This window comes from Dipodomys ordii, unplaced genomic scaffold (assembly GCF_000151885.1).
Source record: "Dipodomys ordii isolate 6190 unplaced genomic scaffold, Dord_2.0 Scaffold90, whole genome shotgun sequence".
NCBI classification, from domain to species: domain Eukaryota; kingdom Metazoa; phylum Chordata; class Mammalia; order Rodentia; family Heteromyidae; genus Dipodomys; species Dipodomys ordii.
The window spans coordinates 2611278-2629751 of record NW_012267306.1 but is presented as its reverse complement, the minus strand read 5'-3'; the positions used below and the strand labels follow the sequence as shown (position 1 = coordinate 2629751).

Sequence of the window (18474 nt, the reverse complement as noted above, 5' to 3'; positions counted from 1 at the left end):
TCAAGTGGTAGAGCGCTAGCCTTGGGCTGAAGGGCTGAGGGACATCGCCCAGGCCCAGAGTTCAGGCCCCACGACCGGACCCAAAAAAAAAAAAAAAAAAAAGTTTCTGGCCTAGGTGGGTAACCTGAAGAAAGGTCCTCTGTTAATCTTATCACTGGGTTAAAGAATTGCTGTTACTCATTAGGAGGTCACTTTCACATTCCTTTACTCCAACTTCATTCTCTAAGCACTGAGAATTGCAAGAGTAGTATATTGACATTTCTTTTTTTAAAAAAATTTTATCACAAAGATACTGTACAAAGGGGTAACAGGTACATGAGTAAGGAATGAGTACATTTCCTGTTGAGCATTGTCACTCCCTCCTTTGTTTTTCCCCTACTATCCCTTTCCTCTGTTTTCTACAATCAAATTCTTTAAATCCTTAAGTAATCCTATGGAGTGTGTCTTATCAAGCATGCCTCTTAACAAATCAGTTATCTTTTCTAAAGTCATACACAGGGTAGTCTAACCTGTGACACTGTGAATTTATACAAAACTTTAAAGTATGGTGTTACCATGATGCTGGAGATTATGTGAAGCAACTTAGATCTCTGCTTTTCTAAGAAGCAATATGTACCAGTTCCATACTGGTCATGTGATCATCTGATGACTCATTAGAGCTTATAAAAAAAAAATCATGAGCCGGCCCCCATGGCTCACGCCTGTAATCCTAGCTACTCAGGAGGCTGAGATCTGAGGATCATGGTTCAAAGCCAGCCTAGGCAGGAAAGTCCGTGAGACTCTTATCTCCAATAAACCACTAGAAAACCAGAAGTGGCTCTGTGGCTCAAGTGGTAGAGTGCTTGCCTTAGCTGAAGAGCTCAGGGACAGTGCCCAAGCCCAGAGTTCAAGCCCTACCACCAACCAAAAAAAAAAAAAAATCATGATTCCTGGAGCACTGGTTGTTGGATTGCAGGCTTTGGAAAAGCTCACTGATGCTTGTTGCCCTTGTATTACTTGGAGGTGGGCCAAAATATAAAGGCACAGCAAAGTTTACAAAATTGAAAGAGAGTGAAATTAAATTTTTTATCTGGAGAAATATTTTCCTAAAACACAGTTGCATTTCAAAGACAGTCATAGATCAGCAGTCATGAAAAAAACAATAAATAAAACCTATTGTAGTCAACAAAACTAGACTGTGTGGTACTATTGTATTAGAATTGGAACTTTAAACAGAACCAAGCTTATGTTATGTATTAGCCACTATATAGGTTAGTGAATATTAAGTCTAATAAAGCTTTCATAGTCAGATTTTACCCAGTCTCAAGAGTGACAGAATTATAGCTTCTATGTTTGGATTATAATCAGCCTATTTGGACACTTGCAAAAGATGCTTGCTGCCCAATGTTTAGGATGTACATAGCATTTGTATCAATTCACCCCATGCAGTATTATTTATATATTTTTATATATTATATATTATTTATATATTTATTATATATTATTATATATATTCCTATATGTCCATACCATGGCAAATCTTGCCAATATATAAGAAATGCCAACTATCAAGCTGAATTCTTTTGCATGTTTTTATTATCATGCAAAATTGAAATCCTAGGGAGTTGTGACCTACAGTGCAGACTTTTTTGGCTTAGACCTTTGCTCATTTCAATATAATGGTAGTGGGGCCACTGTGGCTATTTGTCTGCTGTTTTACAATGCATATCTTCCACACTTATAAAAACAGTACACATCAGATTTGTATAACTATTTTTTTTGGCCCTTGTCCAAGTCTTAGGATGATTGCTTATTGTCTTTCCATAAATTTTATCTTGTGCTTTCACGAAAACTTACATTTTGAAAATCATACACTTTGGTTGGAAAGCTTGTGTAAAGTCCACATTGTATAGGATTATATATCTTTAATGTCTTCAGACAGAAAAGTCTTAATCTTTTCACTTCAGGTTGCAACTTGAAAGCCAGGGCCTGAAGAATGATTGAAAGTGAGCTGTTATATATTTCTAGAAAAATGTGTTTGCCTTTTGCAGGACATAGGGCTTTTAATTTTGTAAAATTTTTAAAGGTAGACACAGCTTATGACTGTAGATAAAATACTTCTTTACTCTTAAAAAAACTTGAAAATCCTGTAATTTTTCCATATTTATTTGAAGTTGTTTGCCAAATATTTTTGTTTGAAGTGTAATTTTTTTTCTTAGTCTACCCCACCAAAGAGAGAAGTGAGTTTCTGCTAATGAAATGAGCAGACATTTAATATTTTATATGCCTGTGGAGCTATGTAACTTAAAATTTGCATATCTAACAATTTGTTATAATATATAATTGATAAAAATGGTGATGTATGTTGATGTTAGCTTAATCATATACAGAAAGTTATCTGGAATGTGCCTTATATGTGCCTAGGGTTCTCTGAATAAAATAATTTGTTAATGTTTACCAGCTGGTAAAAACGTACTATAAGAGCTTAAACATCTAAAGATATAATGAGATTATTTTTCAGAAAGCAAAAAGAAAAGTTAGCAATAACCATTGAGTACATGGAATTCTGAAATATATAGCATGCACTATCTAAAATAGATGGCAGAATATGTTGAATTTTAAAACTCAGTTTGAAAGAAGAAAAACAAAAGTAAAGGAAGATAAGATAGAATATAAAATTAAGATAAGCTCATAGCAGTAATTCCAAATATATCAGTAATCACAGAATGTAAAAGGACATTAATTGGGTAAAAATTAAGCCCAGCTATATAATATATATGAAACAACTTAAAACTTAGGATAGAGAACATTAAAAGAAGGTAGATAACAAAAGTCATGCTGTAAAAATACTAAACAAAAGAAATGGATATTATTAAATTAATGTAAGAAAAATGAATGATAGCTTTAAAAGTTTTACTTAATATGAAAAAGATCACAATGTGAAGATTAAAGACTCTGTTTTCCAGGAAGATGTAACAGTGCTAGACTGTTATGTGTTTGATTATTCACATTTACAATATATGAAACCAAATTTGGTAGACTTACAGGAAATGAAAGAAAATTGAACCTCCATAATGGAATATTGAAAAAACAGTTCTTCTAATGCTTCTTGGTAAGTTTATGGCTTTATATAGTAGGACTTCTAATTATGATATCATACATATATTCTCTGAAATGTTAAGTTTCATACAGTGTAGATGGATAAAAAATGCTTCTAGCAGTGACAAAGACACTGATATGGAAAATGCATGGGTAAAATTAGAATAAAATTGGTTCTTGAAATACAGATGAGAAACACTAAAATTTCTAAACTTTCATATAATAATGATTTGTATAGAAGTTCAATATCACAAATAAAAAATTATTTCACCAACATTAAATTTAGTCAATTTTGAAGTATATTATATATACACACATGTTATGTGTATATATGTATACATGTGTATCTATAAATATGCATATGTATATATACACACCTATGTACATATATGTATATAAATGGCAGATTGAAGTCCACTAAAATGGCTAAAGGGGAGAAGGAGTGGGAAAATTAAGAAAGCCTGGCACTGGTGGCTCATGCCTGAAATTCTAACTACTCATAATGCTAAGATATGAAGGTTATGGTTCAAAGCCAGCTCAGGCAGGAAAGTCCATGAGACTTTTATCTTCAATTAACCAGCAAAATATTCTGAAATAAAACTGCAGTTCAAGTAGATCTCTAACCTTGAAGAAAAAAGCTCAGGACTGCACCCAACTGGAACTTGGGTTCAACACCCAGACTGGCACCAAAAAACATAAACAAAAAGGAAAGAGTAATATAGATAGGTAAATTTGATCAAATACATTGTATGTATATATGTAAATATGATAATAGAACTTTTTGTACAATTAATGTATGCTAATAATTTTAATTGTGAAATAATTAATTTTAATGGTTGAAATGAAGCTATTTTATATTGGTGAATTTCTTGAATTTAGGTATATTTATTATATCTAATAACATAATAATTATATAATTATTTCTACAACTTAGATGTATTTATTTTATCTAAAGGTAATCAACAATTTATTATGAAGACAAAGATAGACTTATACATATTGATAATTCCTCCAAGCAGTAAAACTTGTTTGGATTCAAGTCTAGCTCAGGGCTTGATAGAGCAGGAGAGGTTGGTTACTGACTCATGTTGTTCACCATTATTGTTTTATAAGACCAAAATTAATATGTGTTGCTTTGTATTTCATGTATTTATTTATAGTCATGAATTTAGTGCTAAATAATTGCAAGTTTTTAAATCACCATTGCTTCATTGTTTATGTAATATATCAAGTTTGAGTATTTATCAATATTCCTTTTTCCTTTAAATACATTTTATTTATTTAATTATTTAAAATTCAGCCAGGCCCCCAAATCAGATCTAGTCCCAAACTGGCACTACTATGCTATTTTTAATCAAATCTATATAAAATTGATATGAATGCATTGTCATTACACATATCAGTGCAGTTTTGTTTGCTTATTTGTTGTGTGCTAGAACTGGGACTTGAACTCAGGGCCTCACCCTCTGGCTTGACTTCTTCACTCAAAGCTATTGCTTTACCACTTGAGCCAACTCCACCTCCACTTCTGGCTTTTTTCTTTTTCTATTTTTCTATCTCTCTTTTTTCTTTTGCTATTAATAGTCTCAAAGACTTTTCTACCCCAAGTTTTCAACCCCAGGTTGGCTTCAGACCTCCATCCTCAGGTCTCAGCCTCCTGTGTAGCCAACAGCTTCTAGCTTTATAAGTGCAGTTTTTACCAGTAAGTCTTGCTATCTCAGACTTTTCCTTTGAGTTTAAAAAATGTAAATGAGAAGTTTATAATCTTTAAAAAATATTAGGAAGAGGAAATAATAATGTAGATGACTCAGTGATTTGACAACTGTCAAAAGAAAAGAAGCTTCACTTGACACTATGTTGGATATGTACCTTACAACTTGGGGGAGGAGGGGAGGAGGGAAGCATAAGGGGAAGAAAATGAGGGATGGGGTAAAAATGTTTAAAAACAAATGTACTAATTACCTTACATATGTAACTGTAACTCCCTTGCTCATCACTTTTTCAATAAAAATAACATAAATTTAAAAAATAAAATAAAAATTCACATAACAAGCAAAAAAAGAAATCGAAAAGAAAGCATAAAATTTGAAAAATATATCCTCTCCCTGTGAACAAACTTCTCTTTGCCCAGCATTTCAAACAAATCTATTACCCAGGCATATTAGTTCATACTTAAAATCCTAGCTAATTGCAAGGCTGATGTTAGAGAGGATCATGGTTTGAAGCCAGTCCAGGAAAAGTGTTCATGAGACCCCCCTCATCTCAATCAATAAAAAGGTGGACACAGTGGCACACATCTGTCATTCCATCATCACAGAAAGTATAGGCAGGAGGATCATTGTCCAAGCTAGCTTAAGCATAAATACCAGACTATATAAAACATAACTGAAGCTAAAAGGCGGTATAATGTTTCCCTAGCATATGGAAGGCCCTTGAATTCAAAACCTAAGTAACCACCAAAACAAAACAACAACAGTCATACAAAAAAAAAAAGAAGGAAAAAAATCTTACTGATCCATTTGTACAAAACAGCCATTGCATCCAGGCACTGAACCCATTTCTGAGATGTTCACATAGAAAGCTTTAGCAAGTAGGTTCCTTAGACTAGCTGAGAGGATAATGTTTTCTTTGTTTTTGTCTTTCTAATTAAATTCATTACCCTCTTTCTTGTTCCCCGTCCTGACTCTCACTAACCATATAACAAATTTAAATCCATAGGAAAGAGCAGATTAAGGAGAATTGTGTTGATCATTGAAGAAATATGTTTGTTTGGGTTTTAGTTTTTGTTTTTGCTAATTAATTGTGTGTTCCATGCCTTCAAGGCTTTTAAAAAGTACTCTCAGAAGCAACTTTCCCTGACCCCATCTGGCTGCCTCTGAGAGTCAATGCACATGTTTCACTGTATTGCTAAAACTCAGGGAACCATGGCTAAAAGCCTTTAAGAGAACATGAATTACTACTGGAGTAATCCCCACCATCTCTGGCCTCTCCTTTCTTTGTGCACTATCAAATGGGAATAGTAACCTTGCTGGACTGTAAGAGAATGTGAGAAATGTTTGAGAATGGTAACTAGTATTAGAAATACTCTTATTATCAGTTTTAATTAAGTGTCCAGGTTTGATTTCTCTGAGCAGAAAAACAGATTCCACAGAAAGCACAGTGTGGCTGCACTGAGATTGCTGCCGCCCGTATGAAAGCTGATACTACATGAAAGACTTTACTTCTATCCTTTCCTCGATAATCTTGAAACCCATATTTTCTGTCTACCGTTGTTTTAAAGGTCATTTTGAATTGATTCAGCCCCATATCACTTAAGTGTATTCCTGTTGTTTGAGCCTATACATTAATATTATGATACTGGCATTTGAGAAGACATCTGTTTCAATGATTTCATATTTGGCACAAGAAAATATAAAATCTTGGAGAACTAGTCATTTTTGTGACTAAAGAATCTAATTTCAGTTCTGTTTTAATTACCCTATTTTGTATTAGTTTCCTGTAAATGCATCTAGATGTCCATGAAGTACTTAGATTCTATGAAATGCTGTCAACTTATTATTTGATAATTTACCTCTGAAATGCTCTACTTCTGAACTTATTTTATTCAGCTGAAAGTGTCAGGTCTTTGCTTATATTGGAAATATGTTATATCAATGATGCTAGAATAACCAGAGTAATAGTATGACTAAGAGATATGCTAAGAATCAATATGAGTTCTGCTCATTTACTTTCATTATTTTTCTGGCCTGGAATAAATTAACCTACAGAAAATTACATGAGTTTTATGTCTTATTTAGTGGACTTTTCTTTCTTGGGTCTGATTTTTCTCTCTCTTTCTGCTTATGATTTTAGGCTCAGCTATGTGAATCATGCAGAGGATCTGGCCTCTAAGCTCCTCCAGTGTTCTCCAAAGAACAGACTATCGGCACAGGCCGCCTTGAACCATGAGTATTTCAGTGACCTGCCCCCACGGCTTTGGGAACTGACTGATAGTGAGTACTACGCGCCTGCAATATCCAACCAGAGCACTATTCCATATATATGCAACATGCGTGTAGAGAGATGGGTTTGTTTATATGTGCACAAACATGAGATTATTTATCTGTAGATGCATTGCATCTGTGTGTATGTGTGTGTGTGTGTGTGTGTGTGTGTGTGTATGTGTGTGTGTGTAAAAGAAAAGTGAGGGGAGCATGCAAAAGCCAGAGGGGGATTATGTGTATATATATTAGTAGAATCCTGCCATTCAATTGCTAGCTTACCAGACACAGGAAGAAAATGGATTCCTTTTTTGCTATCTCTCCTCTGCAGTCTGCAGCTGTGCGTCTTTGTATTTGATTATGTGTGTGTCCAAAAAATGATCTGAGCATTCATAAAGGAAAAGGAAAATGTGATTTACATATTTAGTGCTTTATGCATATAGCTCTATTTTAACTGGCTGCAGTACACAGAAAGGGAAAAAATGATTCTTTTCTGTTTGATTCTCAGAAACCATCTTGGTTGTAACAATAACCTTAAAAAGGACTGCTATGCAGTGAGCTGAAGAACAGAGTTGGCAATTGGCTAATGCACAGAATTGACATGCAGGAACTGAAGGCATATAATTCACTTTAACTACACATTTTCTTGGTATTCATACAGACAGTTCTTCTCTGGATCTTTTAAAACAAAACACATTCCTGGGTGGGTTTTCGTTTTGTTTTTACAAAAGTGTTCATATTTATACAGGCTTTTTCAATTACATTTAAAATATCTGGGGCTGGATTTATGGCTGGGAGGGTCTCAGCTTTCTTCCCAAGTGTGAAACAGAATTCTTGTGAAATTTTGCAAAACAATATTGCTGTCGGAATGTTTTTGTTCAGTGGTGTTAATGTTTTTTTCAAAAGCTTATTACAGATATTTTTTCTCATACTAGTTGCTGATTGCATAAAAATAGCATACTACCTATATGCAGAAATGTTTTACGTTTATTCATCCTTGTGTATATACGTCATTTACAGTTATTTCCTTTATCTCTCGGATTTTATACTTCCCAGCCCCCATTGCACTATTCGATTCTCCTTTACAACACTATTGGATTTTCCTTGTTGTTATGTGTGTTTGGAATTATAACTCATATAATAATTCCAATGCATTAAAAAAACAAACACAACTGAACTCTCCTAACTGGTTTTTTAGCCTATGCATAAGTCTAACTAATTTTTGCCCCAAAGTGATTACCCTTAGTAAGATTTCCTAATTTCTGATCCCATATTTTCTCTGTATTTTGTCTATTTCCTTTCTAAACTGCTCACTGATCATTATTGCAATGATCTACAACAAAAATAAAATTAAAATCCCTATGGAAAAAACAAGGAATTGGTGATAGATCTTCCTATAGAGAGAAAGCAAATGGACTCATTAGTTTAAGACTCAGCACACTCAGCAGATGGTTTTCCCATGTAGTGTAACTTGTAGCTTGATAGCACTCCTCCTTGGTGACATCTCAATCCCATCTGACTTGATGATTGAGTTTAAGCCAGGATTTTGATGGTCTATGGATTCTGAATTCTGTAGTAGTACTTTTCTGTTAATATGGACTTATTACCCACTTGCCACTTAGTTTATCAGCCAGTGGTTAAATCCAGTTTCTATCAGTGAGTAAATGCCTACACATTATCACTTGGCAGCAGACTGCCAGCAGAGACAGCCTTGTCCCCATCATTAACAAGCACAATGTATGCAGAACACCAGAGGGGAATTAAAACCACAAAAAATACCTCAGGGTGGTATTTTTAATATGAGAATTTAATTTGTAATTTCACAGATTAAGAATTTTGGCTGCATTAATCCCTTTATCAGCTCACAGCAGGCTATTTGCAGAAGCATAACCATAAGGCGATATTCATTGGCAGAAACACGTCTTTGCATAACGTTAAACATCAGGAGCAGTGAAACCTTTTGAAGGGGGGAGAATAAAGATGAAAAAAATCATTATATTTTTAAAGCAAGATTCTACTAAATGCCTCTGGTAACAATTTTGAGTTACAGAAATTCTATTTCTGTGTCTAGAAGATAATCATTATGAAGCATAAATCCAGTCTCAAGAAAAGGACCATCCCAGTATTAAATACTACAGTCATTTCCATTTAGAACATCGTGGCTATACTTGTAAACATGTTTACAAAACAAAGAATTCCCAGACTTCGCAGACTTTGGGAATTTAGTTCCTAAAAGTGAAAGGACTGCCTTTGTTGACTGCCTTTTCTGGGTTAGTGTTCTGTAAACTATTTTTAGAAATTCTTTAACATTCTTCCAGTTAAATTTCATATTAGTGTAGAATCTTTTTTTTTTAAGTTTGCTGTCTGGAAAGTAGCAATTCCAGCAGAGGCAGAGGCTGAAAGTCCTCATGTGCCTTTCGGAGGGATTTGGAAGGAGCTCCACTGGAGTGCTGCAGAACCACTGAGTGCATTGTCTTAGCACGTCCTAATGCAGACTCACTGATTCCAAGCACTTCCCTGCCTTAGTCAGTTTAGGTTTAGATTGCTGTGATGAAATGCCCCACAGTGGGTGGCTTAAACATTGTTACAGTTCAGGGATAGGAAATCCAAGATGAAGGTGCTAGCAGATGCTGTTTCTAGTTAGGGCACTCTGCCTGGCTGGTAAAAGGCCACCATGCTGTATCTTCATAGGGAGGAGACAACATTTCTCTTTTCCTCTTCTTATAAAGCTACTGAACATGAGTGTACCTTCCACACGACCTCATCTAAACCTAATCTCCCATAGTTCCCCTCCCCCTCTCCAATACCCATGCATTGGGATGAGGGGGTAACTAGGGAATCAACATAGAATCTGAGGGAGGGAGGGACACAATTCAGATCTTTCTGTCTCATTCTCTGTAATGACTCATAGCACTTTTTTTTTCTCTGAATAATGTCCAGCAAAGGAAAACACTTAGGCAGGAAGATCAGAACAAAAAATAAGTTAATTTTGAGCTCCAACCTTCCTGGCCTGTGTTGACATGTTAGATCCTGTGAAAAGAACATCACTGTTGTTGAAACTTGGGTACCACAGGTCACTGTAGCCATTCTGTGGCTTAGTATAAAACTGAGGTGGTATTTTTAAAATACATGATCTTTATTAGTTTATTCCGTTATTGCTGGTTCTGGTGATTGAACTCATGGCCTGGGCACTGTCCCTGAGCTTTTTTGCTAAATGCTAGTGCTCTACTACTTGAGCCACATCTCCAGCTCTTTTTTTGGTGATCAATTGGAGTGTCTCATGGACTTTCTTGGCCCATCTGGCTTTGAACCTTGATCCTCAGATCTCAGCCTTCCTGTAGGAGTGGGCCGGATGGTTCCCTTGAAGATTCTCCTCTGACTGTACCTCAGGTATCTGCTGGGGACAAAACCTATCAGTGGACAGAAAAACTCAAAGAGTAACCTGATGAGGTTTTAAGAAAAATGCTGGTTGATAGTGGCTCATGCCTCTAATTCGAACTACTCAGGAGGCTGAGTATAGCTTCCATGAGACAACTACAGTGTGAACATTTAAGAGTTTTAGTGCTTACAGTTCCTGACAAACATATGCATGCCTGGATACAATTTCAGGGAACACAGGCAGAAAGAGGGACCCATGGGCAAATGCTATTATGGGGTCCATAGCATCATCAACCCTGATTTTCCTTAGGAGTTGTGATTGGTGGGTTTAAAGCAAGCAGGCACAAGTATTCAGAAGTCACTATGACCAGGATATGGTCACTGCAGGCCATGGGCACAGTTCACTCAAGATGTGAGGGCCAACCAAGTAGGCTGGGTCTAGATATCCCATAGAGAAGTGGTCCCCTGGGATCTATCGCACAGAGGAATGGAACCTGGAAGAGGTAAAATTGGGAACTGTCTCAAAGGTGACTGAGCTCTGCATTTAGCATGAGAAAATCCCAATGTGCTGAAGCACATTGAACATTTATTCCAGCCAAAATTTAGAAGTACTGGTTGGTCACTAAAATAGGAATTATCAATGCATCAAGCAAGAATAATGACAGAGATACTCTAGGATCTGGCAGTTAAAGTTGGCCAATTCTAGAGGCATCCCACAATTCTCCCTCTGTCCTGAAACCCTCAACAGCCTTAACCCACTCCTACACAAAGATTGAATTGCGGGAAAGTAAAGGGAAGGCCGATTTAAAAGAAATCCGTTGCTTTCCCCAAATGTACCACAGGGCATTCTCCTGTGTATACCATCAAGTTACATAAATTATTGAAGGAGAACTACCCTTGTCAAAGTAAATAAACAAAATACACTTCATAGCTCAGAGTTCTTGGTTTTATTACACTGATTTGCTAATTCACAAAACCCAAAATGAGTAAAAGAAGGTTCACAAATTGGGAAGTCCCTAAGGACCTTTCCCCATCTAACTTTTTCAGGTTTTTTTTCCCACCTAGTCTGTTGTTCTAAAACATGATACCGTTATAAAGGCTCACAAATTGGGAAGTCCCTAAGGACCTTTCCCCATCTAACTTTTTCAGGTTTTTTTTCCCCACCTAGTCTGTTATTCTAAAACAACATGATACCGTTATGAAGCTTCATGGCATCCTTTTGACAAACAAAGTAAACACAACAATTCTAAATATATCTGTGCCCTTCAATTCCTTTTCAATCAGGTTTTTGAACCCATAACTCCTGAACTGTTGTCTTCAAAGTCTTTAACCTTTGGTCTTTTCCCAGCCTTCATCTTGTCTATCAACAGAATTTAGCAAAATTGGTCACCAGTTTCTCCTAGTAATACTTGGTTTCCAGAAAAGGATTTTATGGATTTCCTTTTGTTCCCTAAACTCTCATTCCCAGATTCCATTGCTAATCTCACCTCATCTGCCAGATCTCTCATTGTTAGAGGATCCCTAGGTATATCTTCTTTATTCACTTCCTGGAGACATTATCTAAGTTTCAGAATTTGTTAAATCTGAAAATATAATCAGTTATTAAATCTGAAGACTGAAATACCATCTAAACATAGGTAGTTTCTAAGGTTCTTTCTCCTTTGACTCTAGCCATTTGACCATCTAGTAATCATCACAAACTTACTATTACCAAAACTGTACTCCTACTCTTTCCCCCAAAACTTGCTTCCTCTGTAGTCTTCATTTTGTGAATGAATGATGCCACCATTCTTCCAGTTGGCAGAGGTCATCCTTTTTTCTTCTTCTTGTCACATTCCATAGGTGCTACTTTTAAGATAGATCCAGAATCACATCAGTCCTCACTTCACTGTTGGCACCTGCCCCAAGTCATTCCATCTTGGTGTTTTTATAGTAATTTGCTAACCAATTTACCTGTTCCTTGTACTTCTACAGTGACTTCTGGCGATTTTCTCTTGACATTTTGTTCATTTTCCCTCTGTATATGTAAGGCTTGCCCTCCCACTACTTTGAGTCTCTGTTCTGTTTTTGGGGATTTTTTTGTTTGTTTGTTTTAAATCAGGAAGCCTTCCTTGACCTTCTATCCAAAGCCACCAGTTTCTCCTTCCTATTTTATTTTTCTTCAGAAAATTCACCACTATTTGTTATGTCTTTTTGGTTGTTTACTACCTGTCTTGCCTATCCAGAATCTACAAAAGTCAGAATTTTGTTTAATTCTGATTTTGTTCACTGTAGGATTCTGCGATTCCTTGAAAACCATGAGATTCAATAAGTGTTTCTCAAATGAATGAATAAAGGAAAAGGAACATAAATCAAAGTTAATTGTTCTAGATTAGAGAACTCTTAAGTAACCATATGAGCTGTGATTGTAGTGGAAAAGCAGTCTCTCAATGTGTGTGTGCATGCGTGTGTGTGTGTGTGTGTGTGTATGTATGTATTCCCGTGGCTACTTGACATTTCAAAGATGAATATACCACGAAATTCTACGTGCAGGTGTCCACAACTGCTTCTCAATTCCATTTTTTAAAAGATTATAAACATACTATAAATATACAAATGAAAACTTTTTATTCTCTCCCCAGTGTCTTCTATTTTTACCGTCCCAAATGTGAGATTGCAACCAGAAGCTGGAGAGAGCTTGCGTGCCTTTGGGAAAAACAATAGTTATGGCAAAAGTCTATCAAACAGCAAGCACTGAGGAGCACAGAATTCTCAAGAGAGCACAGGTAAGGTGACCTACTTTACTTGTAAAGTAATAATTAATAGATACTGAGCAGATCTAACAAATGAAATATTTCAGACACAATTTCCCCTGAAACTCTTTTGAGTCTCATAGACTTATTATGGCATTCATCAAGCATTCTATTGAGATAAGAATCTAAGTCATTTCTATAACCTCAGGCACCTGCCAGATTCTCACCAAAATTATATTGAATCTTGACCTTCAGTTGCATATTCACAAGCAAACCACTTGTGACATGTGCTCAAGCCCTCTTCCTTGAGGTTAGGAAGAAGTATCACTCCATATATTATCTAAGCCACACACCTGGTTTGTTTCTGCTTTTTTGTTCTCAGTTTTAGAAATGAGAGATCTCACATAAAAATCTAGATTTCTCATTTAAAAAAAGAATCAATAACTTTGGCAACACTGCTTCCCCGTTCCATCCTGAGGTTTCTGTGTGTGATTAAATCCTGGCTGCCTCCTTTGGAATAGACAAGGCTTCTCCTTAAACCCGGCTGCCATCTGGACCTTGGCACCCATTTCGGATTCCTGGCTGGTCCCTGGTACTGATCTTAGTATAAGGAAGCATCTCTTTTCCATTGTTGAATTCTTTGACCTTTCATTTTATACATAGGAAATATAACCTAAACATAGTCGTGTCTACGCAGGTCAGCAAATCCTAGTAACACACATGAGACAGCAGCTCCTAAAAGCACTGTCTTGATTGTCAGATGGAAATGTCTAGCTTTCATTTTTTTAAAATATACATATTATTTATGTGTATACATATATATATTATTTATGTGTATACGTATATATACATATATGAAATTTTTTGCTTCCTTTTGTAACATGGTTTTGTTTTGGTTTTGTGGGTCGTGGGGCTTGAACTGTGGGCCTGGGTGCTGTCCCTACTCTCTTCAGCTCAAGGCGAGCACTCTACTACTTGAGCCACAGCACCACTTCCCATTTTCTGGTGGTTAATTGGAGGTAAGAGTCTCATGGACTTTCCTGCCAGGGCTGGCTTTGAACTGTGATTCTTAGATCTCAGCCTCCTGAGTAGCTAGGATTACAGGCATGAACTACTGGTGCCCAGCTATAACATGGTATTTTGAAGCAAATACAGGTTTTCCCATTATTGGAAGCCTGTTGCTGGCTCATGTAGAGAAGTGTGTACTTGTTCCCTGTTCCTGAAGATATTCAGAAATTAATGTTGAAGTGAATTGGAGAGCATGCAGAATTACAGGAGCTGCTCTCCCTTCTCCTAACATGATATACGTTAAGAAGCTACATGGACAAGGTGGCAAAGATAGCAAATGCAGCTGTGCACATTGTCTTCTGGGAGATCTGCCAGTATCTTGAGCTATTTCAGGACTTAGCCTTTTGTATTCTCAACATGGAGTCCAGCTTTAAATTCATAGGGATATGGCAGTAATTTTTGAATGATTTGGAGAAAAATAATTCTTAGATAAAATCTAATGTATAAATGTCAGCTGATGTTACATATAAGCTTGTGAGTCTACAGATAGGAGTAAGGTTTTTCTTCTTTGGGGTTCTTCAACCCTATTAGATATGAAGTTACCTGAGAACACAAACATGCTCTTACCTTGAGCTGTCTGACAGACAGAGTGGAGCCAATTTCTGACTACTTACCTCCCGGTAAATGGCTTTCATTCATGAGGGTTGTGGTATATGTTTATAAAAGTATTTAACTTGTATTATCATACTGAAGACCCCTGGCTTCATAAGTCCCAGAGCAAATCCAGTAAAATAATAGCAGAAAGGAGATTTCCTTGTGTTATTACCTTATATACACACACAATGTACACATATATACATACTCCGCACATACACATGCATGCGCATGCATGTATGTCTTCATTTCAATCACAGGGTCATGTCTTTTCTTCTTGACTCTTTTGAGATGTCCTTACTTGTGCCTGGCAAGTGTGTTTCAGGTCAGCTCATCCTTGTAAAATTAATTCAAGATAACTTGACAGAGGATTGCCCAGAAAGTCTCAAAATAATTACTGATTTAAAAGGTATTTTTTGTGTGGGGAGGTCAGTAGAAGTCTATAGGGTTTGAACTTAGGGCCTGGGCGCTGTGTCTGAACTTTCTTGCTCAAGGTTAGTGCTCTACTACTTTGAGCCACAGATCTACTTCTGGTTTTCTGGTGGTTAGAGATAAGAGTCTCATGGACTTTCCTGCCTGGGCTGGCTTTAAATCATGATCCTTAGATCTCAGCCTCCTGAGTTGCCAGCATTACAGGCATGAGCCACCGGCAGCGTGGCTTATAAGATATTCTTAAGTGATCAGAACAGCAAAGATCTGTGTTTGAAAACCTTTACAAACATTCATTTTCTGTGCAGTATATTTTTAAGTTGGAGCTAAGTAGAAGCTTTTTCTCTAGCATCATTTGATTGAAATACACATTATTTTCTCTATAGAGTTTTGCCTTTTTCACATCTACTTTCAAGGCTTTAATTCTCTTGCTGTTCTAAATCCAAATGCCTTAGTTTGATTTAAGATGATGCTTAGGAAACATCTCAATATTTCCTTTTCAGAAAAGCCACAGGAAAGCTGGATCCTGAAATAGTTTTCTCAGTCAACAGAAAAAAAATCAGTTTTTTTTCTCTTTATACACTTTAAAAAAATTAATCAAATGGGGTCATCTCAGAGAGCAAATAATATAGCCTAATTATTGGACCCATACATCATACGGAACAGCCTTAGTCTGACCAATAGCTACATATCAAGTTTCAGATCTTATACAGCAAAAACTCTACCCAAATAAGGTATCTCAGAGAACAGCATGCATTTCCCTGGACTTTGATTTCTTTATTATTGCTGGATTCATTAACTGTTTAGAAAAGACTGTAACATCTTAAGTTTCCCTTGAACATCCTAGCTCTTTGTAAAGCCCAGAGAAATAGGAAAGGAGAGGGAAGAGAGGAAAAACTGGACACTCAGAAGCTGAATGGGGCCAGCATTTTAACTACCTCTCTCTGGCAGAAAACAGTGTGCTAAGGGTGGAAACTGAATTGTGTCCCTCAGTCTTTGAAATGATGGACACTAGGCAGACTGCAGTGTTTCAAGTCCTGATACTTCTCCCATACCTCAGTGCCACATTATTTCTTTCCTTGCATACTAAGGTCACTTCAATTATTTAGTTAACAATGCTGAATTTGCATAAATGGGCCTTAGCTGAAAAGCTAATGAGATGTATTTTGCTTTGTAGCAGAAAGCAATTTTGGTTTTAGAATCTTGTAACAAAATTAAATGAAAAGCAAGCCACAAGCACCTAAGTTAAAAGATGAGGTTGCTGTCAGAATTCTGAGCTTTGTACATTTTATTATCCTGAAAGATGGTGGTAAAACTAAAGATCTCGTAGATTGTTCCCACTCACTTGATCACCATTGAAGGGCAAGATTTTCTAAGTCTGAGAAAGCCTTAAAAATCCATTGGTATTTTCCCCAAAGGAAAAGACTTGAGGATATATTGAATATGCTACATTCATTAGAATCACTTACATTTGCTTCAGATAATATCCAGCAGGCCCCTGTGTTGAGCTTAGTTTTCCAGATATTCTAAACTGGGACGAAGTGTATGCCCACTGTTTTCTTCTCCTTTTACTGAATGGATATGGGGACAAAAATGGCTGCTACTTTTTTGGACATCTGTTTTTTATACTGTTTCTGAAAATAGTATGTATTCCTTATGAAATATCTCAATGAATCAGTTGGTCTTCAGCTCTCATTCAATTCATAGTAAATTTAAAAATATCTATCTAGTACATGAAATAACATTGTTTGGTTCAAGTGCAAGAGGTCAGCTGTGCGCACGGTGTTGACCCTTTCCTTGCATTTTAGCATATTCCCTTGGCCTGCCCTTGATATTTAAGAATCATGACAATGGAAAATGGCTAAACACTTTATGCTTAACTCAGTCACTAAACAATTTCCTAAGATACCACATTAGGTAAAGAGATTCAAATGTATTGATAATATTTATTTTGTGTATTTATTGCTCAAGAAGTCTAAATTAAATGACATCAAGATTTAAGGACCAGATTCTTGACAGAACCCAGTGTACTGCTGCTTCAAACGTCAGCAGTATCCTCATACTCAGAGTATGACACCCGTGCTGGATTTTTCAAATCCAGTACCTGGGGCCCATGCGTCTACATTTTAAAGAAATACAAGGGGACATGGATGCAGGTGGCTTTCGAAGCACAGGTAGTGAACTCTGAAGTACATAGGCATAATTATATATCTAAGAAGCAAAATAATTAAATTCTTTGGATTAGAATAGGGTAAAGACAAGCTAGGAAAATAATCAGTGCTCTGTCACACAAAGTAAAACAATTCTGTGATTCCTTCATTTTCCTCTTTCCTCTTTCCTTCCTTCCTTGCTTCCTTCCACCTTTATTTCATTCTTTGCTTTGAGAGAGAACAGTGTCGTGCTGTCCAACATGTAGCATTATGTGCCTATTGAAATGTGATTCTTAATTAGTGTAAAGCTCCTTCCTACAGTAGCAGCACTACGTTTCAAGTGCTCAATAGCTCTTGTGGTACTGACCACCCTGCCAAATAGCTTAGGTACACTCCACGTCATGAAGTGTTCTACTGCACAGTGCTAATGAAGAACATTTCTCCCACTTTTTGCCTCTGCTTCTGAGACTGTCTGCTGCTGAGCTATTTCTGCTTAGTTCAAACCTTCCTTAAAAATGGCTCTGATTAGAATAATCAGCATCAGGAAGTAGAGAGAGAGGCTGCTGGATCCAGCCACTCAATATGAGCTACCTACCAGTGGCAAGCTGCCTCTAGGTCAGGTTCTGAGCCTGGGTGTGGGAACTGGGTAGCCAGCCTATGCAAAAGATCTTCTCAAAAGAGAGCTCCAAGCTTGGCCATCTCAGAAGCTTCTGTGCAGCACACAATGTGGCTGGAAAGCACCATAACTGGCTTGTGTACTATAAAGTCCAAGTCAGGTCAGTACAGTGTTAATGACGTCAACACTTAGTGTGTGACATTTAGGATCTTCTCTGGGTGATAATTTTGGCTATTGACGAATGGTGTTTTAACATCATATCTCATTTGCTCAACTATAGATACCAAAGAAGACAATGCCCATTAGAACATAACCGTGATATAAAACTTCAAGTATTAAATCTAGGTTTTTTACACTAGCTACAAGATTTCTTTTTTGTTTGTTTGTTTGGGCTTTTGTTTTGTCCTTACAAATGTTATTTTCTATATGATCTTATCGAACAAGCACAG

The 18474-nt window shown here is 36.5% G+C and overlaps 1 protein-coding gene across 2 annotated transcripts in view; it reads left to right on the top strand.

Annotated features, from left to right (window-relative positions):
* The window catches only part of Cdk14 (cyclin-dependent kinase 14), a 413243-nt gene that overhangs the window by 318680 nt on the left and 76089 nt on the right, over positions 1 to 18474 (top strand). For both annotated transcript variants that reach the window (XM_013026092.1, XM_013026093.1), the window contains 2 exons: positions 6931 to 7070; positions 13058 to 13201. In XM_013026092.1, the coding sequence (XP_012881546.1) occupies positions 6931 to 7070; positions 13058 to 13173 (256 nt within the window). In that variant the 3' untranslated portion in view covers positions 13174 to 13201. The remainder of the gene's footprint in view (positions 1 to 6930; positions 7071 to 13057; positions 13202 to 18474) is intronic.